Here is a 24196-nt window from a genome sequence, read left to right on the forward strand (position 1 = left end):
CATCATTTGTTAACAGCGACAAAGCCGCACTCATAAACGCCGACATGTTACATTAATTTATAGGCACTGAGTGACTTATTAAAAGTGACGTGTGAAATATAACAGGGCCCGGTATGGATGATTAGGTTTCGGGCTTTGAATTGTTGACAAGGCAGGAGTAATGAATTGCGGGACACCAGCTACTGCGTTTCCCCCTCATTAGTCAGTATTAGCTGCATTAATAGTAATAATTGGATATATTCATCATTTAAAATGTTTTAATAAATGTTTGGACAGTACCCGATCGGAGCTGTCAAATATTAGGCTGGAAGGGTTGTGACAAGAGAAAAATGATGATGTTCCTTAGGTGAGAGATTTATGCAGCTTTGGGATGCCAGCCTTGACTTTCATTCCCGAAGGAATCCGAGTTCAGATGAGTTAGGGATACAAACCTTGGAAATGGGAAACCTGACTCTCTTCTGCCTCACAGGACATTTCTGCAAGAAGACTTTGGAGGAGGACAGAGGATGTGCCTGTGACTAGTTTGCTCAGAATGGTTTCCTGGGAAGAGATTACATGCGGATACAAGTTAGCTATGTGGTCTTGGACAAGTCGCTTCCCCTTTCTGAGCCTCTGTTCCTGCACATGTGAGATGATTCATTCAGGTCCCTTTGAGAACTAACATTGTGTGAGTTTGATCATCAACTGTGATCCTAGAAATCGAGGTAGACCTCTGACTTCCCCAGCCGACTTCCCCTTCCTGCACTCTTACCAGTCTTTACTGAGGACTGATGCGTGGGCTTCGATGAGCACGGAAAAGGTGGATGAGACTCATCTCTGGCCCCTAGGAGGGTGATCATGAAACATCGTTCAGTACATGCAGCGTTATCTAAATCATATGGGCATCATTGTATTTTCTATAGTAACTGGAGTCTAGATGCATCCCAATTTTGTGGTTTAATTCTTTATTGATCTTCCTCTTTTACTGTGGTCAGATTAGGGCTATTGTATTACCTAGAAAAGACCTGAGGGAGGGAGGCTCAGTATGCATTTACATGGTTCCTAATTCCAGCCCATTCCTGGGACCTCACTATGCAAACACAACTAAACAAAGCAAAACAAAAATAAGTGTATACTCAACTTGCATTTGAACAAATATAGATTTAGACCAATATGGAGAATGACTGAGGTAATGTAATAATAATCCTATATAATAAAAGGCTAATATGGAAATAGACCGAACGATGGAACAACTGGAACAACCGAACAACTGGTCGCTATGATGTATGCTGACCACCAGGGGGCGTGTGTGGAACATGGTGGGCATTGGCTGCGGCGAGATGGTGAAGCAGGTGAGCGGGGGGCGTCAGACAAAGGCAGGGCGCCGGTCGCTGTCATTGGGGCGAGCCTCTGGTTGCTCCTGTGTACAGTGGTCCTGGCCGGCACTTGCACCCACTGCCAGTGCTGGCTCCACTCGCATCCACAGCCAGCTCTGGAGCCACCACTCACACCCGCTGCCAGTGCCCGGCGCCGGTCCTGATCACTTGGCGCCATCATTGGGTGTGAGTGGCAGCTGCTGGCCCTGATTGCCCCTGAGGGCTTCTCCACCTCCCCCTGCTTCTGAGGGGTGATCAGGGCAGCAGGTGTCAGCGGGTTCGAGTGGGGCCGGTGCTGTCAGTGCATGGGAGCAGCGGCAGCAGGAGTGGGGCTGCCGGCAGATGGGACTGGGGGCCGCGGTGGGAAGGGCCGGGCTGGGGCGCGGAGGATGGGCTGAGACCCACCCCTGTGCCTACCGCAGCCTTGTGGCCCACAGTTCCTTTCAAGGTGCATGAATTTGTGCACTGGGCCCCTAGTAATAAAAATAATAATGATAACAATAACAATAGCTAGTAATAATAGACTAGCTTAACTTTATTGAGCATGTGCTGCATGCCATTCAAAGCCCTTTGGACTCTACACATATTTTCTTATTTAATCCTCACAGTATTCCTCCCAGGTAGCTATTATAATTCCCGTTTCACAGATGAAAAGACAGAGGCTTAGAGAGGTTAAGTGGTTTGCTTAAGATCTCATGGTTGATAAGTGGTAGAGCCCAAATTGGAACCTCATTTGTCTGACTTTAGAGCTCTTCTGCCTCTAACATTGTGGGGGCCTGCTCAGTTCGGATGACGTAATGCAGGAGGGGTGTTGTCTGATTCGAGAATATTTGGAAAAGTGTAAACAGGATGGTGAAGCATCTGGAAATCCTGAACTGAGGTGGCAGAAGAATACAGTTTGCTTGTCCTGGAACAGAGGCCTGGGAAGATAAAGGGGCCACTTGATCTCAAGGTTTATCTTGGGGCAAGGGGAGGAGTGCTGCTCTCTGGATGCAGGCTAAAAATGAAATTTCTGAAGGTGACTGACAGGAGGGCAGAGTTCCGTTCTGAGGAAGAGGGAACTTCATTACAGTGCTGTCCAGTTTGGTTGGGAAGTGCTGCCTCCCCATGTGGGACTTTCTGTCAGAGCTTGGATGAGCCTGCCTCCCTCTGGGATCCTTCCCACCACTTTTCTCCTCACTTTTCTCTTGTTGCACTGGCCTTCGCGCTAACAGGAATGCTCGGCCCCTGGATTTTGGCATGGCTGGCTCCTTGTCTTCAGGTCTCAGCCAAAATATCATTTCCAAGAACTTCACTGACCACCCTTTTAAAAATTCCCCCTTTCTACCAGCAATCACTTCCCATCTGCCATCTTTCCTCTTCATACAGCTCTAATCAGTGACAGACATTTCTTATGTGTGAGATTTCATTTTACTTTTTTTTTTCTTTCTTCCCCACGAGAAGGTCAAGTCCAAGAGGACTTGTCTTCCACATTCCATCTTTGGTTCCCAGGACAGGTGTAGAGCTGCCAGAGCCACAGTGTGTTAGGGACACGGGGGAAGGGATTCCTTCTTTGGGAGGGAAGCTACCCTCGATAGATCCTATATTACTCACTCATTCTTGCAGCCCAGGAGTACCCCAGTGTTACAATAGTTCTCATGTCTCTTTGCCTTATTGGAAAAACAAAAACACTTTTTGAGATTTTAAAAGACCTCAACACCAGCTTTTGGTTGGTTTAGAACCAGTGCTCTTTATATCTAAGATAGCCTCCCGGCTCATGGGTTTGATTTACTCCCTCAGGACCTCTGTGGGCATTTTGTACCTCTGCTGCTATTCAACTTGGGGTTCATGGGTACTAGCATGAGATTTGGCATCATTTATGTGACGTATGTTTAGAATACACCAAAGAAAAAGTTTGGATGATATGAATGAGACTTTATAGAACTTGCGTTTATTATTACAGATGACATTCTTTATTTCAGGGGAAAAAATTAAGATTATTGCCACATAGTATAAAACTCTGGATGTTATTCATTAGTACAATTTGATTTTGCAAGCATTCCAGCATACGTTCTTTTACAATAAGCCATAATGCTCTGCACACACAGTTCACAGCTAGAATGTCTTGGGGGCTCTTGGTGCTCTCAGTTCATTTATTTTGGCTTCTCAGTTATTTCTCAGTTTAAGGTGGCATGTAATAAAATAATATGGCTTACAAATCACATTTTGAAGATTGTTTAACATGAAAAAAAGGATAAAAAATCTGTATATAATAGTAAATTTGTGTATACATGAAAAGACTGGGAGAAGAGATGTAGGTGGTTTTTATTAATTACTTTTGAGTATGTCAACATTTTTTTAAGAACAGGAAGTCAACACTTATAATCAGAAAAAAATCTAGACACTATTTTTAAATATGCCAACTGGAATTTTAAAGAGGTGTCTACATTTCAGATACCATATAGTAATAATAGTAAAAAAGATTGTGTGATGCATGATGGCAGAAAAGTGGGAATTGGTAAGGTCACATGCAACAGCTCTGGCTCTAGCATCTTGTTAGGCACTGGAGAAGCATTTATTTAAGGCAGCATTTGACTAAGCTAATTCCGGACATTTCTCTCAACTCCTGTGCAGTTGGTTTTAAGTTGCAGGAAAGATTTCTGGCTCAGGCCAATGGAGGGAGCATACATAAACATGGGGTTTATTTTGTCAGGGGTGTTCTTGAGAGACTCAGTTCTTTGCTGATCTTTTTTTGGTTTTTTTTTTGGTGGCCATTTATTTACTTTTGAAAATAACCTCTGCAGACCCTCACTTGAGTGAAAAGAAGATCTGTTCTTATGGTAGGGATCAGTCGCTGACCAACGAGGCTCTAAGAATTGAGTTTGAATTCAGTTACTGCTGTTTTTAATCTACCAGCTGATTGGCTTCATTTCCATAAGTGATGGATGTTGCTTCAAATATTTTCAGAAATTCCCAGCCGTGGCATTAATAATGTTGCTCCCCACCTTCCAGTTTCTTTTTTTTTCTTGCCTTTAAGTGGGGCTCATGATGATGGACATTCTTACCCATTACCTTGAATTGTACAGAAACTTAGGGGACGAGTGACTGGAAAAGGTCCGAATTGATTCTGCTCATCCCTTTAGTGAGTGCACGAGAAGAGAGGAGATTTACAGTTAAGGTCCCAAATGAGACCTGGATGTTAAAGTTTTTGTTGAGGATTTAGGAAGGCTGAAGCTAAAACTGAGTGTCATCTTGGAGGTTAATCCACCCGGCTCTGGAATGCGTCTTGCTGCCTGTGATGCTGACACGGCGGAACAGCTGAGGGTGAGAGGCCCTGAGCTCGCCTCTATGCAGGCATTGGAGGTGTAATGATGGCCATGCCAGGGTTCTGGGGCAAAGGTGTTTGTGCCCTGAGCTATGCATGCAGTGGAAACACAGGATGCTCCATGGGCTGGGACCAAAGGGGAGCTGGAACAGGCAACTGAGCAATTAGAAATGTCACTTGACTATATTGCAAAGCATGAAGCAACAAGCCTTTTAAAGTTCAAGCTGACAATGTGGGCTAAAAAAAAGCATGGCAGTGTGTGATTCAAGGGTGAGAGGGTTTTTTCTTGTTCTTCTAAAAGTGAAAAGCGCTCAGTTGCACCAAAGAGAACCATACAAATATGGTGGCCAAATCCATGGCCAGTGGAAACCATCAGAGGTGATTCCTTTCCACATGATGGTCTCTTGTCTCCAAACTCTGACTCAAGATCCTCATTCCTGTACCTGAGAGCCAGGGTGAGGAGGCAGGCAGGGAAAAATCGCCTTTCACTCTCTGTATGGTGATAAGCTAGATACCAGTTGTGTAGTGAACAAGAACATGAACTTTGGCCTAGTCAGACCTGGGTTTGAATCCAAGTTCTCACACTATATTTGTGACCTCAGACAAATGGACTACTAAGACTGTTGACCTTAATAGTTGCTACCTTAGGGTTGTTGTAAGGATTAAATGAAATACTATCATAAAAGTGCTCAGCAAATGATCTTGTACATAGTAAGCACTCAAATAATAGTAATGCTAATAAGAAGAACAAAAGTAATAGTAATCATGATGATATTATCATTATAGCAGCAGAAGTAGAAGGATTATTGCCAATACTGGAGCAGTTTATTCATCAATATTTGTCTCATTTCTCTGAAAGTCCTAAAGTAAAAAATTTGATCCATATCCAATTACTACCATACAATTGATAATTGTGATACATAAACAAGATTCTGCCAAACACAGTGGAGGAAACAGGATTGTGTAAAATATGATTCCTCCCGGAGATGCTTATAATCAGAGAAGACATGTAAATGCAGATAACCAATTACAAGGTGCTAAGGGACCAATATGGCATAAATCATGGCTGTGAGAAGTTAGATAGGGCTGTTTTGGCCAATATGATCAAGGAGGCTTTGGCATTGGCCTTGAAGAATGGATTTGATTTCTTTTCAGTAAACAAAATTCCAGGCAGTGGGAACAGTATGTACAGAGGCTTGGAAATGGGAAATAACAGACTTCCAGGGAATGGTGAGGCATTTGACCAAAGGTTAAGTGAAGGGCATCTTTGGAGGAAAAAATGAACTAGTGAGTTTCAGCTGGGAATGGCCCCAATTGTGGTCACTGAGATTAGGCAACGTGTCAACTCTAATAATCCCTTCAGGTGTTCACGGCCAAGTGAACCAGCCAGACTTAGGCATGGATAACCCAAATACAAAATGACCTTGGTAAGAACCATAAGGAAGATACTCACAGATCTTGAATGCCTTAGGTGTATGGAGGAGCGAGGCATTAACTCCAAACGGGAGAATCTGGGCAGTCTATTGGAAGGGGAAGAATCTTAATCCAAGTAGATGGATGGAGGGACTTAAAGAGGGAAAGAAAGATCTTACAGGCCAAAGAAATGATTGAGCTAAAACTTGGAGGTTGGAGAAGACTTATTTACCAGTGAATGTGGGCCATAATATGTTTGTGGGCTCACAAGGTTATTCTATTTGGGGATAAAGACCAATAGAGTTTCCTGCCTGTCACTTGGATAAAATAGAGGACAGATGAGAAAGACCTCTCACTTGCTATTTTTTCACATTCCAACTGAGATGTGTCTCTTGTAGGGAAATGGAGTGGGTGGATTCTGCCCTTGATAGATAAACACGGGGGAAGAGGATTGCTGTGGATGTCTCTTAGGCCACCAGCGTGTCCCAGGCAGGAGAAGCCTGCCCGTATCTGCTGCGCCTGTAGCTTACTGTATAAGGGACCAGGACAACTGCCCATTTGATCCATCATCTCATGTCATGCACGAGCCCCACCCCTGATCTCATCAGGAAGGGTTTACCTTCCACTCACCATGAAAAAACTACTACAAATGCTCCATTTAAGCCAAAGATCCTCTCCTTTCCTCTGAGCCCCCATCTTCTGGACCAGGCTGTGGACCATCTCGACATGAAATACTGAGGCACACTTTTTTTTTAATCTGTGTTTCAGAAAAAAGGGAAGCAGAAATTTAGCCTCTACTAAATGGTTGTCATTTAAGCTTGGGTTTCTGTACATTACTGTCATGCTGTCTAAAAGAAAAATAATCAGGAGAAAGGGCAAGCTGAGTGTCTTCCAGATTGGCTACTTAATGATGACTTTGTTATCTAATGGTGACTTGGTTTTGAGAGGTCTGTGTGCACTGGGCATGCTCCTCCCATCCTCTTGAGCAAATGGGTTTGAAGAAGCATTACCTGAGAAGGTAGCATGTGTCCGGTGGGCCTGCTGTTCTCTTTAAAGAATTGAGGTGTCTCAGCTTCTGAATTGCTGAGGCACCTGAACTAATGCTAGTTTACCACTAGCTGGCACCCAGTGTAATGCCAGTGTCGTGTTACAATTAATAGTCATTCTGGTGACTGTCATCACTTACTCTGAACAGGGGATCTCCACAAAAAGTATGACACCATTACGCCCGCTAATTCAAAGGCATTGTGTGAGCTATGACAGACCCCGGTTGATTTGCCTTTTATGCTTATTCAAATGAGTAAAGTCTAGCAATTTAAATGGAGTGGAGGGAGAAGAAATTTTAACACATTTCTGTAGATAAGCCCAGGAAGGGTCAACTTGGGGAAAAAAAAGTTGTGTTAAGGAGAGTAATTAAACAGGCAGAGAGATTGAATATTAGTGCTTTTACAGAGTGAATGAGGATAAATTCTGTTAATTATATGCCTTTCTCAGTACTAATGTGATAATAAAGTACTCTAATTCTGGAGAGGCTTGTCACAATCTCAGCTAAAACATTGACCCTTCCACTAGGTGAGACCAAGATGCAGCTTATAACGCTTTCTAGCAAAAAGCAAGAAATCAGAGTTAAGTGGATTTTTTTTCTCCCACTCTCAGTGTGTTTAGCATAGAAAACTGCTACCCAACACCATCAAGAGACTGTTGGTGAATGGACTGTCTCACTGAGGCACGGAAGCACTTATGCTTGCTTTTATGTTTAGTTCCTAAGGGAAGAAATGTGAGCAATTCAAAGAGTATAAATAGCCCAGTGCAGGATTCTAGTACAACGATTAACAGCATCAAAAAGATTACCCTCAGAATGATGGTGACATTTCAGTATTTGAAACTTTAATCTTATAAAGTTATGTCATTGTGAATGAGTGGGAGCTTGTGTGAGGGCAACAGAGAAACAAAATTGGATGGTTTACAGCATTCTAATTATGGTGAGAGCACAGAGGAGAGAATTTAGGGACATTTCTTTGGGAGAGTCAGGGCAGTACCCTAGTGCAGGTAATATTTGAACGTGGCGTTGATTAGTGATTAGTTGTTCAGGTGAGAAGGGATAGAAGAGGGAAGGAGGAGGTATGCCAGGAGAAGTGGTTTATTATGGATGCAGCATAAACTCAGAGGCAGAAGGTGGAAGTAAGGAGTAGGTTTGGTTCAGGTCATGAAGGAAAAGGGGTGCTTTGGGGCAGAAGGAGACATTTTTTAACAAATTAAAGTAGGCATGAATGCATGTTGATTGTTGCATCCCCAGTAGCATAAAAATCTAGTTTCCTTGAGAGCTCCTTTGAACTTCAGTTGAGCCATTCATCCAATGGGGGTGATTCTACCCACCCCTGACCCATTTTTCAAGAGTTTTATTAGAAGATCAATTGAAAAAAAAAGTTAAAAAATAATTATTTTTAAAGCAAATCATAGTTTCAAGCAAATCATAGCCTGTTACTTTTTTAAATTGATTTAGTGATGAATTATTGCTAATAGAACCTAGTACAAGTGTGAATACTTATTTTTCACCCAAGGAAGTTTATCCCAGTGAGTAACAGAAGCCTGCTACTTTCATATAGTTGCACTTTTAACTTGATCCAAGGTTAAGGAGTGAGCCCTACACTACAGTCTTACTCTCTGTTATGAATTAGATCATCGCCCCAGGTCTTGGTTCTGCTACTTATGGTGTGTATGGGATCTGGGGCTCAGCTCTTTTACTAACCTTTCTGGCCTCAGTATACTCATCTGGGAAAGAGGGATATTAATAGGACCTAACTAATGGGGTATATAAAGATTCATTGGAATGATTCCTATAAATGCCCAGTGCCTGGCACATGCTGAGTGAAGTGAGGGCTTTCTAAGTGAAAATGTGATTCCAATGCCAGGGAGGCCTGGCCTGATTCACGTACCCTCCCATTAAATGTAAGAAGGGATAAAACTTGCTTGTACTGGGTTGACGGTGGTTTCTTTCATAAAGTCTCAAATTGCAGATTTTTCAGGCTATAGATTCTTATAAAAATATGTCATTGTAAATGAGTGGGAACTTGTGTGAGGGCAACAGACATTCATTCTTCAGATTATACAGTCTCTAGTACTGTCGTTGGTTTTACATGCAGCCTTATTCACCCATTGAAGCTACCTGCCTGGATATCTATCTATCTATCTATCTATCTATCTATCTATCTATCTATCTACCTACCTACCTACCTACCTACCTACCTACCTATTTATCTATGTATTAATGATGGTGACTTGAGAGGAGGCCTAGGATGTTGAAGTTTTATAACCTACAAGTTACCAGGGCTCAATAGAATAGAATATTTTCTCTTTTACACACATCCTATTTTAGGATTCTCTGTTTTGCCACCTTCTCAGCTTCATCATTCTGCCCACATCTCCATCTCCACTTGGCTCCACCTTTCTTGTAGGGCATTGTGTGACATGAGCTCCCTATACCTTCTCTCCTCCCCACCTATCAGAGTTTCCTTGCCCTGTGATCTCTGTTAGGTGGGATACTAGTGGATTATCTTCTCTTAGGATTCATCTCTAAGAGTAGAATTTTTCAGCAAACTCAGTCTCACATTTTTCCAGGTTCAACTCTAGTAGAACAAAATCCATGTCTGGTTTTAATCACTCAAATAAAAATCCTGCAGCTAGCTTGGTTTGGGCCTGGTTGGATTGCCTTGGGTCATATACCCATCTCTAAAGCAGGCTGGCCTGGATCACAGGTGCTGTCTGGCCCAAGTGTAGAATGAGTTTATGCCACTGAAATGCAAGGACTCTTGGGTGGGAGCCAGGAAGTTCTCCAAAAGGACAGTGGAGGTCTGTTACAAAGTGGGGGAAATGGGTTCTGGGCAGTCAACTCACAGATTCCTTCCATAATCTTGTGAAAACTGTGGACTCATTCAATAGAAAAAAATTGTGTGCAAAAATTTGGGTACAATGTTGAGGTCCTCAAGAACCCCAGGGAGGCCATTCATGGACTTTAGGGTAAGACTATCTGGACTAGATAAATCCTAAAGTCTCATCCCATTCTAGCATTCTTAGTTTTATTAACCAGTTGTCGAGATAAGAGATAAAAGCCTCTTTGGAGTTTTGTTTCCCATGTTTCTGCTTTTAAACTGAAGCTGTTTAAGAGTGATGTAGAGTGGGGAGCAGGAAAGGGCAAAGGGGTATGATCTGGAAGCTACAAAGCACCTCAGAAAGTCTAAATTATGTCATTGTTGGTCAACAATATTGCTGTAGTTTCATTTTCCATCAGCCTCCTTATGATATCATAAGAAATAATGCTTAATAAAGTGTCAGACTCTATTTTGCATTATGACTTTAAAATGATAAATTTATTCTTATATTTTTATGGACTAGAACACACAGACTTATTGGATCACCCATAATATAAACTGGAATAATTTGGAGCTCATGAGATTATTATCATTGCTCTGTGGGCATGAGGCTCACTGGTCATTTTTATTTGGAGGCTGATCCTGAGCTTTAAATCCAAATTAAGGAGTCACTTGTTTTTGTCTGAACTCTGCTTGGGTGGGGTGTTGGAACACAGTGGTTTTTCTCGATGAAAGCCATTGCTCAAATTAAATTCATTATCCTCAATGGTGCATGAGCTCGGGGGATGGGAGGCAACACGTGGTGATGCTGAGAATGGGACCAGGGAGGATGTGTCCAAGAAGGTGAACAGACAAATGGAAAGAGATTTTTTAAAGGGCAGTGAAGATTTAAAAAGCTTCCAAAAGAATTTTCATCCTTAGCAAGATGCCTTGCTTTCCTTTTGGAGGAACAGCTTTTTCTACTGATGCTTTTTCTTTCTTTCTTTTTTGGTAGAAAAATTGGATTGTTTCTTTTCCTTGAAGCAAAAATTTTTCAAATATCAGCTTTCTTTGACAAACAGGAAACTCCTTTCTTTCTCTGTGTCTCATGCTGAGGATGAGGTGGGATGGGTGAGAGAATTTAATTTTTCAGAGGTGATTTGATGTGTTTTTGCACCAAGTCTCAATGACATGATTAGATGGCCACCCCTTCTCTGAACTTCACTATTTCTGGTACAAACCATTATCATTGCATTTATCAGATGGTATTGACATGACTAATGATTTTTTAAAAAATTAGATATTCATTCTTAAGATTTAGTGTACATCAAAAATGTTTGCATACCTTTCCTTCTAACCTTCTTCCACCAGGACAAGTTTCCAGACAAATCTGACACAGTGGGCCTGAGAACTATACTTTGGTGAACTTCTATAAGGACAGGGAGGAAGTTGTCTCTCTGCTTGTACTTAGCATGTTGTTGGTGCTTAGAAAATACTTACTGAATGAGGGATGGACTGAAGGATGAAATGGATGACTTAAGGAAATAAGCTGAACCAAGAAATGGCAAACCATCAAGCACTTTCAGCACTGGGTTTCAACAAAGTCATCCATCAGAAGGTCTGTAGAATTTTGGAGAGAGGACATCCATTTCATACTATTTGTCACATTGCCTTTTGTCCCTTTGGGTTATACTTAAATGTTTTAAAAACAATGGCAAGTTTAACCTAGACATAATATTTTAAATTTGAGGAATTTAATAATATTTTGACGGTGAGGAATTTTTAAGTAGGAAACTGGGGACACCGATGATGAGGAAACTGCCCAGTTGATATACTTTTATGAATTATGCATATGGGAAACTAATAAATGATCTACATTTTACAGAGTGTGAGATGGATAACTCTTAACTGTTCTCGTTTAAATTAACTGGCAAATCTTAAAGCATGAAGACTTTGGCAAAGACACCTGTCATTATTTATTCATTGTAAAATGGGGGCAACATTCTGTAGGTTCTATACTGAATGATATTTCAATTTTTACAATAATAAAGTTGTTTTTTTTTCTTAAATTAATGCCTATTTAGAGAAAATTCAGAAAATAAAAATATGGAAATAGATAACTTTTTTGCGATCAGAGTTAACTGCTATTAATATTTATAGTCAGTTTAAGTCAGATATGTATTTACTGTTTTTCATATATAGTCGTACTAGGTGCTGTGGGAATAGAAAGGCACTTTAAGCATGTCTGTAGTGTCATGGAAGAGGCAAACGATTACTCAGCTAACTGGAATGCAGGATGTAAAGACTAGTGTGACAAGAGATGTAACAGAGTAGAGGAAGAAGTGATTAATTCTAGCTGGGGCACTTAGGAAGGTTTCATGGGCATATGCATTTATGCTGCACCTTGATGGCTCAGGAGGGTTATGGGAAGTTGAGATGGCGTGGGACCCAGGAATGCAGCCTATAGTGAAGGCAGGAAGGAAGCTTCATGCTCAGGGCATAGGATGTAACTCGATGTGACTGAAGCAAAAAATGCTGAAAGGTGAAGAGTAGGGGACCAATGTGCCGGAAAGATATAATCTTGACATTCCCGATCCAGACCCTGACAGAATACCCACAACAGGTTATTACTTTTGAAGTATTCAACCTTTCTTGGCAATTACTCAAATACTCTATCATCCCCAGAGTTAAAGAGTTTTCTTGAAAGTTTGATTTTAAGTGCTTTTCTTCTCCTTCACTTCCCTTTTGGAGAAAAACTTGAACCTAAGCCACAATGATAGTAGTACAATTGGAGGTAAGGGGAAAGAATTAATGACATGTTAGGTTCTCTGGGGATATTATTAGAGTAAATGAATGACACTGAATGTTTATACTTCATAAAGTCTTGGAAAAAATAATGAGGTGAGTGTCCAGAAAACCCCACATGTTTCACTTACTGTGGATTTGAACTTTCTGATCTCTCTCTGGCATTTATCACCTCCACAGAGGAAATTAATACTGAAACCTTTTGAGTCTTTAGGAGGGAAAGTGAAATTCTCACATCAGATTCTAAATGAATATGTTTTAAAACCTTAAACATGTGAGTATTAAACAGCCTTTCATTTTCAACCTGTGGTTTTCTGTCTGCAAGAAAGGATTAAAAGATACTGCCTGGTGTAACCGGTAAATACAGAGAGCACAACTGAATCCTTAAGACGCTGTTTATTGACTCCTCCCAAGAGACCCATATCACACTGGGTTTGCTTTGGCCGTCATTCTCCAACTTTGCTTTGGCTCTGTGACCAGACCCACCCACTGGGCTCTCATTATTGGTTAAAATACATATGAAATAGGTGACAGTCATGAGAAAAATTGGAACACATTAAAATTTATAATTGGGAATATTGTGGTGACCATACCAGAAAATTTTATGCTAACTTTAGCTCTAATTGTGGATGAATTTGATCGTGATGATAAGAGTATAGCCAGATATGACAATTGCCATACTCTCATAGTATAACACATAACATACAAAGAAATGAGTTTAGTGGATATAGGCTTTGGAGCCAAACCGTCTACATTCAAATCCCAGTTCTACCACTTACTAGATGGGAAACTTTGGGCAAATTACATAACTTCTCAGCATTGTTATCTATAACATGAGAATAAAGATAGTGCTTTACAGGGTTGTAGTGAAGAGTAAATGAATTAACATATGTGAAGTCTTAGAACAGGGCATTGCACATGGTATACTCATGTGTTTGCTCTAATAACCACTAAGTTGAGGTATTGAGGTTCCTCCTACCTTGTGTTTTGTGCTTGGCTCTATTACTGAAGCAAAGTTACCACTGCACTTGCATTTTTCCAGTGTGGGGAAGGCTTTGTACCAGTGACCCTGAGTTCTGAGGCCTGATGCCTGTCTCAATCCTATCCCCACGTCAGCAGGAGCTCTGTGTCATGTGATTCCTTGCAGATCATGTTGCTTGGAATGGAAACAGTTTAAGACACATATGTCCTCAGTCTGTCCCCAGCCCCAAGAAAAATGGACCAACCCTTGAGTTATTTGCTTCATTCCTGCTGCATATCAAACTATTAGGATGATTCCAAATGTCTGTCCAGGTAATGTTTATACCTTAATACATTGTGGCAAGAAGCACTTGGCATTTGAGGAATATTTGTGAAAGAGTATCTCTGAAGATGAATGCCTTCGCTACCACACACAAGCCTACACTGCTTTGGACGAGTCAGACTTTCTCATCTAACTTTCCATCAAACCTTGCAGTAGTCATTGTTAAACTACAGCACTCTTGCTCTGAGTTCTCTTCTCCCTTTTATTTCAAAATAATTGCAATTTATTTTTCCCCATTGGCCACGATTTATTTTCCTCTCTGCTCTCCTTTTACAATCCTGCTGCCTTTTCCTACCTTTCAGATAGACGGCTAGCATGAGGACACCTATTTGCAGTGGGTCCTTTTTCTGAAAACTTTTTAAATTCTTTGGTCTGTTGCTATGCTATCCCAACACCTTTTTTTTAAAAAAAGTTCTTGCCTCTAATTATGTTCTTTTATCAAGGGCAAACTCTGAGCTCTGAGGTAATGAATGCTTTTCAAGTTGATCATGTTCACCCCTTCAGGCTGAGAACACTTTCCAAAAATGCCCAAGATCTTAGGTACCTTGGCCAGGGGAAAAGGTAAACTCCTTGAAGTCAGTGGCCAATAATAGGGGTAGCCACATGCTCCCCCTTGGGATCCTCAAGATAGTGCCACAACTTGGTATCATTCCACTTTCCACTGTGGGACGGAGAAGAGGATTTGCTTCAACTATGTAGAATCCCTTCCCAGATCTCATTTCTTCCTCTTTCTTCCTTCCTCACCTCTCAAACATAACTGCACAGGTTTGAGTCAAGGCAGGTCCTCTCTCAGTAATGCATTTTAATATCAGAAAAGGAGAGAGTGGGCCTGGCAGTGAGCAAACTTTGCCCTCACACAGCCCACCCCTGTGACATCTGTGGGATTTTGGCTGACTTCTGTGTATCATATTTTCACATGGATGAACTGTACTCTACCACTTCTGTGTACCAGGAACCCAAAACAGTGTTGACATTGAAAATAGAGTTTTCTCTTTCTAGCTGTTTTAGCTTCCCTGTTTTCAAGAGCGACCTATTATTTTTCATGGCAGTGGCCATGGGACTCTTGTTTACCTCTCCACGGAGGGCTGTCCTGAGGCACTGATGGTATTTCTGAAGTAGCCCCTGGCAGCTCGGGTGGTCTGGGTAGACATAGCTGCTTTCTGGTTAAATATTTTCAATTTGGGAGAATTCCTGGACTCCTGGAAAGTCTTCCTTGGTTATATCTGGGCAGGGGACTTGGTCTTTGGAGGCAGACGCTCTGTGCTTCATTGTCAAAGCAAAGATAATAAATGCAGTTCATGGAAAGAGGCCCTTTGAATCGTGAGGCATTTTCTTCTCACCCTCCAGTAAGTGTCTGTGTGGGAGCAGCTGGAGCTTCACACAGAAGGGACCCCACAGTTGTCTCCACACAGCTGTTTCCAGCATCAGGTCAGTGTGAGTCTCCGTGTCCTGAATATCTTTGGGAAGGATCGTCTGCCACATAACCATCTGCAGGCATAAGTCAGAGGAACTTTCAGGGAGCCTTAAGACTGCAAATGGGGGGTTTTATGTCTTGGTTTAGGTGTGCCTTGATGCTGTTCTTTTCCAGCCTGGACATTCTGAGAGAAGCTAAAAACATTCAAACGTGATTTTTCAGAATTTGGGTGGGAGAGGTAAAAACTCAACCTGCTCAGCCTGGATCTATTGCAATGCTTTGCATAATAATTAATGATGTACAAGCTGTTGCTTAATGGACGGTTTTACTGTGTGTGCCCTTCAGTTGTGACTAGCTGGAGTCCTCCATGATTTAAGCGGCTACCTCTCTTCTTTATGTGTGTCTTGGCCATTGGATCAAGCTGTTGGAGTCATACTGTCTCTCCTTGGTTTCTGCTTCCTCTTTCCTTTTTGTAGATCATTCAATGAACTTATGCTTAACTTTCACATTCAAAGAGAGGAGAATATTTTCTTGTATCTGAAAATCTCAACATCTCTGAGTGCTAGGCAATGACCAGTTCACAGGGATAAATGATGAAAATAATTATTATTCTTTCTATGCTTGTTGCTATTTAAACACTCCACATATGATGCTCATTTAATTATCAATAACCCTCTAAAGCAGGGTCTGTTATCCCCTCACCCCTTTTACAGGTGAGAAAATCGAGGCACAGAGAGGTAAAATAACTTGTCTAAAGTCACACAATTAATTCAACAGTGAAGCTAGAATCATGATGAAAACCACACAGTAGTCCTGGGAGAGATATAGTGTTATTCCCACATTTTAATGAGGCCACTGAGTGAGGGTCAAGGGAATTGTCTAAATTTACCCAGGCTTGTCTTATCTCCAACCCTAGCTCTTGTCCAGTATACTCCACTACTGTCTGTATTGTAGAGGTCCTGGATTCTGTTTGGTTGAACAGATATTTACTGGAAACCCACTGGGTCTGAGTCCTGTGCCATGTGCTGGTTATATGGAATTGACTTTTTGTTATTTTACATGCTTATATAGATGAGTCAGATCCTGGTGGCTAATTCAGTGATTTTTCCTTTTGGGAAAGCTTGTAGGTGCCTCTGGTGTCCAGTACCATGCTAGTCACATGGAAGCTACCTAATATACTGAATAACTATTGGCTGATAAAATGTGCTATCAGTTAATCATTGAATAAACAATTTTGTTCTAGCATCCTCTGTGTTTGATTCAGTTAATGTTTAATGACACGCTGATGTCTTACATTTGCCTGACCGATGAACCTAAACACTATTTTTAATATGATACCACACTTGGTTTTATGACCGTCACTTTCCTAATTGAGGTAGTAGACTAAAAAAGTTCAGTGTCAAAGGCTAGAGCTCTTATTGGGTTCATTTTGAAAAGCTAACATTATATTGGAAAACCCAAACAACTAGTAGTGAAGGATGCTAATAGTAGCTTTTATAACTAATAAAACTGTGTACCTGTTACCACATCTCCTGCTCTCTCTCAATTTTCTCATATGCACAATGAGGAAATTAGACTAAGTGATGGTTAAGGTCACTTGTTAGGTCCTGTAATTCATGGAAAACACACATATTGTAATGAGTCCTTTTTAGTCATGCTATGTATTAGTTTAGTTTTGGCTGCAGTAAATATCTTAATTTTATTGTCTTAGTTTTCTTGCCTTTTCAATGGGTTGATAATTTCTGGCACTCCTAATTTATATGACTTTTGTGAGGGTTCAATGAGATACCAGGGATACACGTGCTTTGAATAGTATAACACACGTAGGAACACAAGATGACGTTATTCATATTGAAAATTAATGATAAAGTGTCAGGTTTCTTAACACTCTTCCTCGCACCTCCAAAAGACTGGAGTTGGGTCCTGGTTGGGCTATTTCTCGGAGTTTATGGAACTCTTTGGGACGTACAGGGTCAATAGGGCCTTTGTCCTGCTGCAGGTCCGTTTCCCACGGTTGGGGCAAGGCTGCCACACTCTTTCTCCTGACACACTTTATCAAACACACCCGCCACACAAACTGGGGTAATTCGTCAGACAAAAGTGAGGTTTTCAGTTACAATAACCTCCGCTTTGTGAAAAGCCCCCTCGGAATCTGAGACCTTCCCCCTGGGCCAGCAGACGTGTCTCCCCGGCCTTACAAATGCCTTAAAAGCAGCCCGATAAAAACTACCCCGAATCTGTGTGCCACGTCTAACTCTGTCTCTTGGTGTGGGATATTTTTAACTCCTGCTTCTAACTCCTCTTGGTTCCTTTAAGGAAGCCTGATCGGCAGGGTCAGACACTTGGCATCTACTTAGGGGAAAACTTTGAAAGAATTTCTGAGGCTCCCCCTGGGGTAGAGCTGGCTCTCCCCAGAAGAATCGGCCTTTCAGAGCGTCTTTGCCACATAAGGGCTTGAGCTGGGCCCCAGGCACCAGTTGACGCTGTCTCTCCCCCACGACAGATGGTCAGGCCTTCAATTTCAGCAAGTGATCCTCTGTCGAGCTTCTGCCAGCATGCCGAGTGACAGGGCAGCTTAGGGTAACGGGGATCCGGTGTGTGCCCCACATAGCTTTTGTGCTAACGATGGGCTGCTGACAGGCGCCTTGCCCCTGCTCATCCTGGAGGCAGATCCCCGCTCCCTTGATTCTGTTTCTCTCTGGCAGAGCTGCGTCCTGTTTGCCTGTCTTTCAGAACCCATTTTGGCACCAGATGGACCCCCTCACGGTGGCTAGCAGTTGTCTGACTTGAAGATGCCAGAGGGTGTGCTGACAGCTCCTTCTAACATAACCTGAATCTGGCTGTCGGCTCTGGGCTCAAATGGCTTAAACACACACAGGCGGCAAATATTATCAACCCTAGGGAACGAGGGAGGGGAGAGAATGGCAGTGCCCGCTACTACAATACTTACGTTGCTAGTGTAGAGATAATAATACTAATAATTCCTCTTGCTTGTACAATTACTCATATTTACTCTTATTAGTACAATTGCTGTTGATAATACAATTAGTGTTCATATCAGTACTGTACTACTTCTGTTATTACTAAAATTACTATAGCATAATGGTTAAGAACACAGACTCTATCCAAATTTGAGTTCTACTCTTTCACGAAGTATGTGTACCATGGTGGGAATTGTACACTATTGTAGACTTTAAGTGGGGGAAAGAAGAAGAAGGGAAAATTTCTTTTTAAAAAAATTTTTTCATTTCATTTAATTTTTTTCATCGCCTTCTATCCTTCCTGTACCCTCTTCCACCTCCACCCACCCCTTTACCCCCCATAATCAGCACACTGTTGTCCACGTCAATGAGTTCTTTCTCTCTCTTTTTTCTTTTTTGCTCAATCCCTCCACCTCCCCAACCTCCCTTCTCCTCCCCCCGAGCTGTCAGCCTGCCCTCTATAGTTATAAGAATTTCACTGACTAGCATTTTAATGCATTATGATATTTTTGGAAATTATTTGAGTCTGAAATCCACAGGCCTAAGTGAAAGGGAATGAAGACCTTAAGGTGGCTTTTAAAGTTGTTCTTTCCTCAAACCTGGGCGGGTATGGAAGGAACATGCAGGTGGCCAATGTAAATGCTTTAGAAGGCTGCCTTTGATATCTGCTTCCTTTACCTGATGGACTTGAACAAAGCACTGCAACATAAGAAATAACTCAGAAAGCTATAGGGTGACCATGGAGTTTATCATCCATAACAGAACGCTTTTGCAAGTTAAAGTGGGCACTATTAATACACTTACACAGCAGGCGACAACTGGGATTGTTCCTGGCAAGGTGGGACCTTTGGTCACCCTAGCAAGTAAAGCCCCTGGGCCTCACGTCTAGGAAATGTTTGAGAAGCCAAAGGACTTTAGACAGTATGCAACTCTTACTTGCTTCTCATGGGTACTACTAAACTAGGGTATTTTATTTGGAGATGCTAAGTTAAAAAGTGTCGGCTGTTTTTTTGTGGTCATTCAGCATGTATTTTGCTGGCTCATAATCTGTGACTTTACAGGGCTTGACTTACATGTTATTAGGGACCGTGAGTAATTCTCAGGCAATTATACTCAATTGGAACCTACCCTAAATGGTGGTGAAGACTTTCTCTCTGCCTGAGTGAGAACCCTTCCTTGGGGGCTTAATCCTTTTGCCCCTAAGAGAGCTGCTGGCAGTACTGAGAGCCGTCCATTCCAGCTCGGATGCAAAGCAAAGGCTAAAGCTTTCAAAGAAATACTGGTTCTAACACTGTTCTGAATATTTCAGAAAACTGGCCTAGAACACACCGCCCAGAAGCGACGTACTACTTTTTTTCCTTTCGGTGTCAGGACTGAAATGCTAATCACGATCATTTCTTTCTTCACAGGTTCTTCTTGAAATTTTTCCTCAAATGTAACCAAAATTGCCTAAAGAATGCCGGAAACCCACGTGACATGCGGAGATTCCAGGTGGGTCTGTCTTGTCTTTCTTAAATCTCAATAATGACATGAATATCGGGAGAGGGTACAAAAAAAAAAAAAAAAAAAAAAGACTTAGGCAGAAGATAGAGAGTACAGTTGTTTCCCCAGAGTGGAGAGCAGGTGAGGTTCCTAGTCCCTCAGGTCTCTGCTGTCTAGGAGTTGTTGTTTTTATTAGAGAAGAATTGGGACCACACCACCTGCGTGCACTGGTTGAGCCTAGGGTGGCTTCCAGAATACTCGCAGGCTTAAACTACCACAGGTTAAGTGAAGTACACAGAAACAATGAATTCTTTGCCTATAAGTTTACAACTGGAAAACTGGTACATAAGAGCTTTGTTCTGTTTTTAGAATTTACTACCTTTTTCCTTCCTCTCTCTCTGTTCTTCTATCCTTGGAAATTGTTAGTAGCAATTATCATTAAAAATGGACCCCTGAAAAGCAGGGTGTTTCTAGACTGACAGGGGTGACAGTTCTGTTTCAGAAATGTCCTTGTACGGCTCATGTAAATGTCCTGAAACATCCATCTGATCTGCCACCATTAAAAGCATGAATGGTATGCTAACCTCACATAATTATACATTTTCTAAAGGAAAAAGAACGTGAGAACAAATGTGTTAACTTCTGAGACACAGAATGGGAGTTGGGTTTTAGTAAAGGTGGTTAAGTTCTAGGTAGGTGCTTCTCAGACTGGAAAGTCAAGAATCCCCTGGGGATCTTGTTAAAATGTTAATTGAGGTCTTGGGGGACGGGGTGCAGAAATTCTACATTTCTAACAAGCTCCCTAGTGATGCCAATGCCATGGCCATACTTGAGTAGCAAGGTACTAGCGCCCCTCCCCCACTGTGTTGCTCTCTAATTTTATGGCTAACTCATTTGCATGGCCATTGTTAAATTTCCCATCAGAGTCATGACCCATATAGGTATGCCCATAAGGTCTGTATGGTGCTTATAGTATACTCTTAGGTATAGTCAGCTTCAAGTAGATTGAAATGTATGATCTTGAGAAGCTCTTGAAAATTTTTAACTGCACAGTCTCTGATGGAGAAAGGGAAGGGATGATTCTGAGCATTGATTTTTGAATGTCAAAATCTCTTAATCTCCAAGATGATTGTTTTTTAAAGGGGTGAGACTTATTGGTCTCATGAAATAACGAATTCAGTGAAAAAAATAAGACATTCTCTCCTGAGATCTGAAGCATTTCTCTAAAATCACTTTGGCCTTGCCAACTTTTGTCTTAACAGAGATCTATGGGGGAGAATCCTTAAATTCCTAGTTTCCCAGAAAATGTTTCTCCTGGCTAGATTCTGATCCCATTTTGGTAGACTTGGGCACTCTCATTCCCACACAGGACTTTTTGGGTTGCGTTGGAGTCAGCTTTGGGGACAAACCAACACATATGATGCCACTAAATGTGTTGCTAAGTTCCTTGAAACGTGAGGGTGAATTTTAATATAAACTGTTTGGTAGTTTGCTTTGCCCTTGAGAGGAGCCCTATACCTTGTTTGAACAAGCTTGGGTTAGAAACAAAGCATCTCCAGGCACAAAACAATTCATATCTGAGAGACATATCTAATGGCTTTTGAATACCAGGATCAACTTTGCTGTATTTCTCAGGGAAGCAGAGCTAGAGATGGACTTTGGTGACATTGGGAACCTAAAGAAAGAGCATTTGTGTAAGACTTCTGGGGACCTGTTTGCCCTCATAGGACCTGCTAGTAAAATGTCTGAAAGCCTTGAATTACAGGAATGTAACTCTTATGTGAGATGAGAAACCAATTCAGTCTGTTAGTTTTGAGTCTAGAAAGTTTTACAGACAAAAGAGTTACTCTTTGTTTAATAGAAGGCCTACTGAGATGAGGAGACATGAGTTAGATTTCTGGAAAGCCTCAGTTTCCTCAACTGTAAAATGGAGTAAAAATGATGATTCTACTTATTTTACAACATATGAAGGAAAGACAACATTTTGCATGCATATGTAATCTGTAAATGATAAAATAAAATGTAAGCCTTTGGAGAAAATACTTGAAATAAACTAAAGCTGGGTCATTATTTCAGTACAGGATTTCTCCAACTTGGGACACAATTCACATTTTAGAATGGTTAATCCTTTGTGGGGAGTGAGGGGTGGGGTGGGGGGAATGATAGTCCTGTGTTTGTAGTATGATTGCAATTGTCACTGGCCTCTACCACTAGATGCCAGTAGAGATACTCTCCTCCCCCCAAGTCATGACCAACCAAGATGTCTCCAGGCCTTGTCAAATGTCCCCTGGTTGGGGTGGGAGTGCAAAATTGCCGCTAGTTGAGAATCACTGGTTCAGTCCTATACTTGATGACCTCTGGCAGACTCTTCTCGGGGACAGTGGTTTTATCTCAAAGAGCACACGCTTTGTCTAGGCATGAGAGCTGCCCGACATAGGTCATACTACCCTTCAAATACATAATGCTTTATCTGAACCACGACAGTGCTTTCCTATGATTCTCCAACTGGTCCTAAAGTAGGTAGATGGGTCTCAATAAGGGCAGTTACCTTGGCCACCACAGAGTCAGTGTTTGAGTTGAAGAAGAGCTGCATCTCTTTCTATCAGCAATGACAAATTCCTTATTGCATCTCAGATTTAACCTGCTTTGTTCCATCACTAACTCCTTCCTTCCTGGCAGAGGATGGAGGGAGCCTATGACAGAATGAATATTGACTCCTTTTTTTTTTTTTGAATATTGACTCCTTTAGTTTTGTATCTGCGTACGCTTACACATTTCATGGATTATCCTTTTATGCAATTAGCACATAGTCTTATGCATGTAGGCACATGGGTATTTATGCAATCAGAATGGATGAATTGCCTCAATAGAATTCAAGTAAAACTTCAAATATCTCTTATTCAACCTTTCCATTTTTTCTCCAGTCTTGTTTTTTGTATCTTTTCATGCTGGTAGCCACTCCATCCTTCTTGAATCCATCTTTTTCCTTGGATTCCATAACAACATTCATTCATTCTCAGCTCCTCCTAAGATATGCTCTTGTCTGCTTTCCTATGAATGTTGGTGTTCTCCAAATTTCCTTTTGAGATACAGAACTCTTTTCATTGTATAGGATCTCTGAGTATCTTCTCTACCCCCAGCATCTTAATCACTTTTTGGGCACTGAGAATTCTTGAGTCAGGTTCCTTGAGACCTGATATCCTAATTCAGACCAGCTGCCTGCTGGATATTTCCAAGAACTTCAACTCATTTAGCCCCAAACTCAATGGTCATCTCATCATTTTTTTCCCTTGTGCCAGTGCCCAAGCTGGCTTCTCTTCCTATGTTCCCTGTTTTAGTTCGTTCCTAACTGCATCAAGTGCTGGGGAGAGAACTATTTATATTTGTGTCTATATCAGTGTGTTCCATATACATGTGTATAATTATACATGTCCCTGTATGTACCTTGATGTACATTTATGGACATGGGCCATAATGATGATGATAAAACTAACATTCATTGGGTACTGATGTGAGAGATATTATGCTAAGCATTTTACATGAATTATCATTTTTATCTTCACAATATCCCTGTTGGGAATGTGTAAATATGGATTATGGATTTTACAGATGAGGAAACAGGCTTAGAGAAGGTAAGCAAGTTGCCTGACATCACACATCTACTAAGTATTGAGGCAGTCTGACTCAGATGTTATCTAAGGTTGTGGAACTATAAAGAACTTGTCCAGAATCTGTTGACAGGTCCCAAATGAGACAATAAGGAGTTCTCTCAACATCTGAGAGCCACAGTGGCTACCCACAAATATGTGCTGGAATCTCAGCAAAGCTAAGGAGGGGTTTTCAAAAGAGGCATTTGCCCTAATAGAACCTAAAGATACCATCTGGATGAAGAACATTGGAACAGCACCAAAGTTTGCCAAGCAGAGGGTAGAATTGTGTGGAAGGGGAGAAACCTGAGCCTTGTTTCTGAACAGAGCTACAGTGTTGGTCAATTTGTAATTGTATGAACTTTAGGAAAAGAAGCTGTTATTCAGAAGACTGCCTGAGCTTCACTGAAGCGGTAGAGTTTTAGGCCAGTTCTCTAGGGCGAGAAAGACCCCTTACCTAGATGGAGCCTGAGTAAAGCGGCCCCTCAGTGTAAAGTGGCATCTCAGAGTACTCTGTTAAGAAATTCTACTGAAGTTCCCAGATCTTAGGAGTTAACCAGGAGGGGGGAGGTTTAGTCTTCCCTGAAGCTATCCTGGCTGATAGAGATGCGTCAAGAGACAGTGGTCAAATGCTTCCTATGAAC

At 41.6% G+C, this 24196-nt stretch overlaps 1 protein-coding gene across 9 annotated transcripts in view; it reads left to right on the forward strand.

Annotated features, from left to right (window-relative positions):
* Nucleotides 1–24196, forward strand: part of EBF1 (EBF transcription factor 1) — a 389962-nt gene that overhangs the window by 223490 nt on the left and 142276 nt on the right. For all 9 annotated transcript variants that reach the window (XM_080671574.1, XM_080671573.1, XM_080671571.1 and 6 more), the window contains exon 7: nt 19833–19914. In XM_080671574.1, coding sequence (XP_080527700.1) covers nt 19833–19914 — 82 coding nt within the window. The remainder of the gene's footprint in view (nt 1–19832; nt 19915–24196) is intronic.

Source organism: Plecotus auritus (genome assembly GCF_963455305.1).
Source record: "Plecotus auritus genome assembly, chromosome: 6".
NCBI classification, from domain to species: Eukaryota; Metazoa; Chordata; class Mammalia; order Chiroptera; family Vespertilionidae; genus Plecotus; species Plecotus auritus.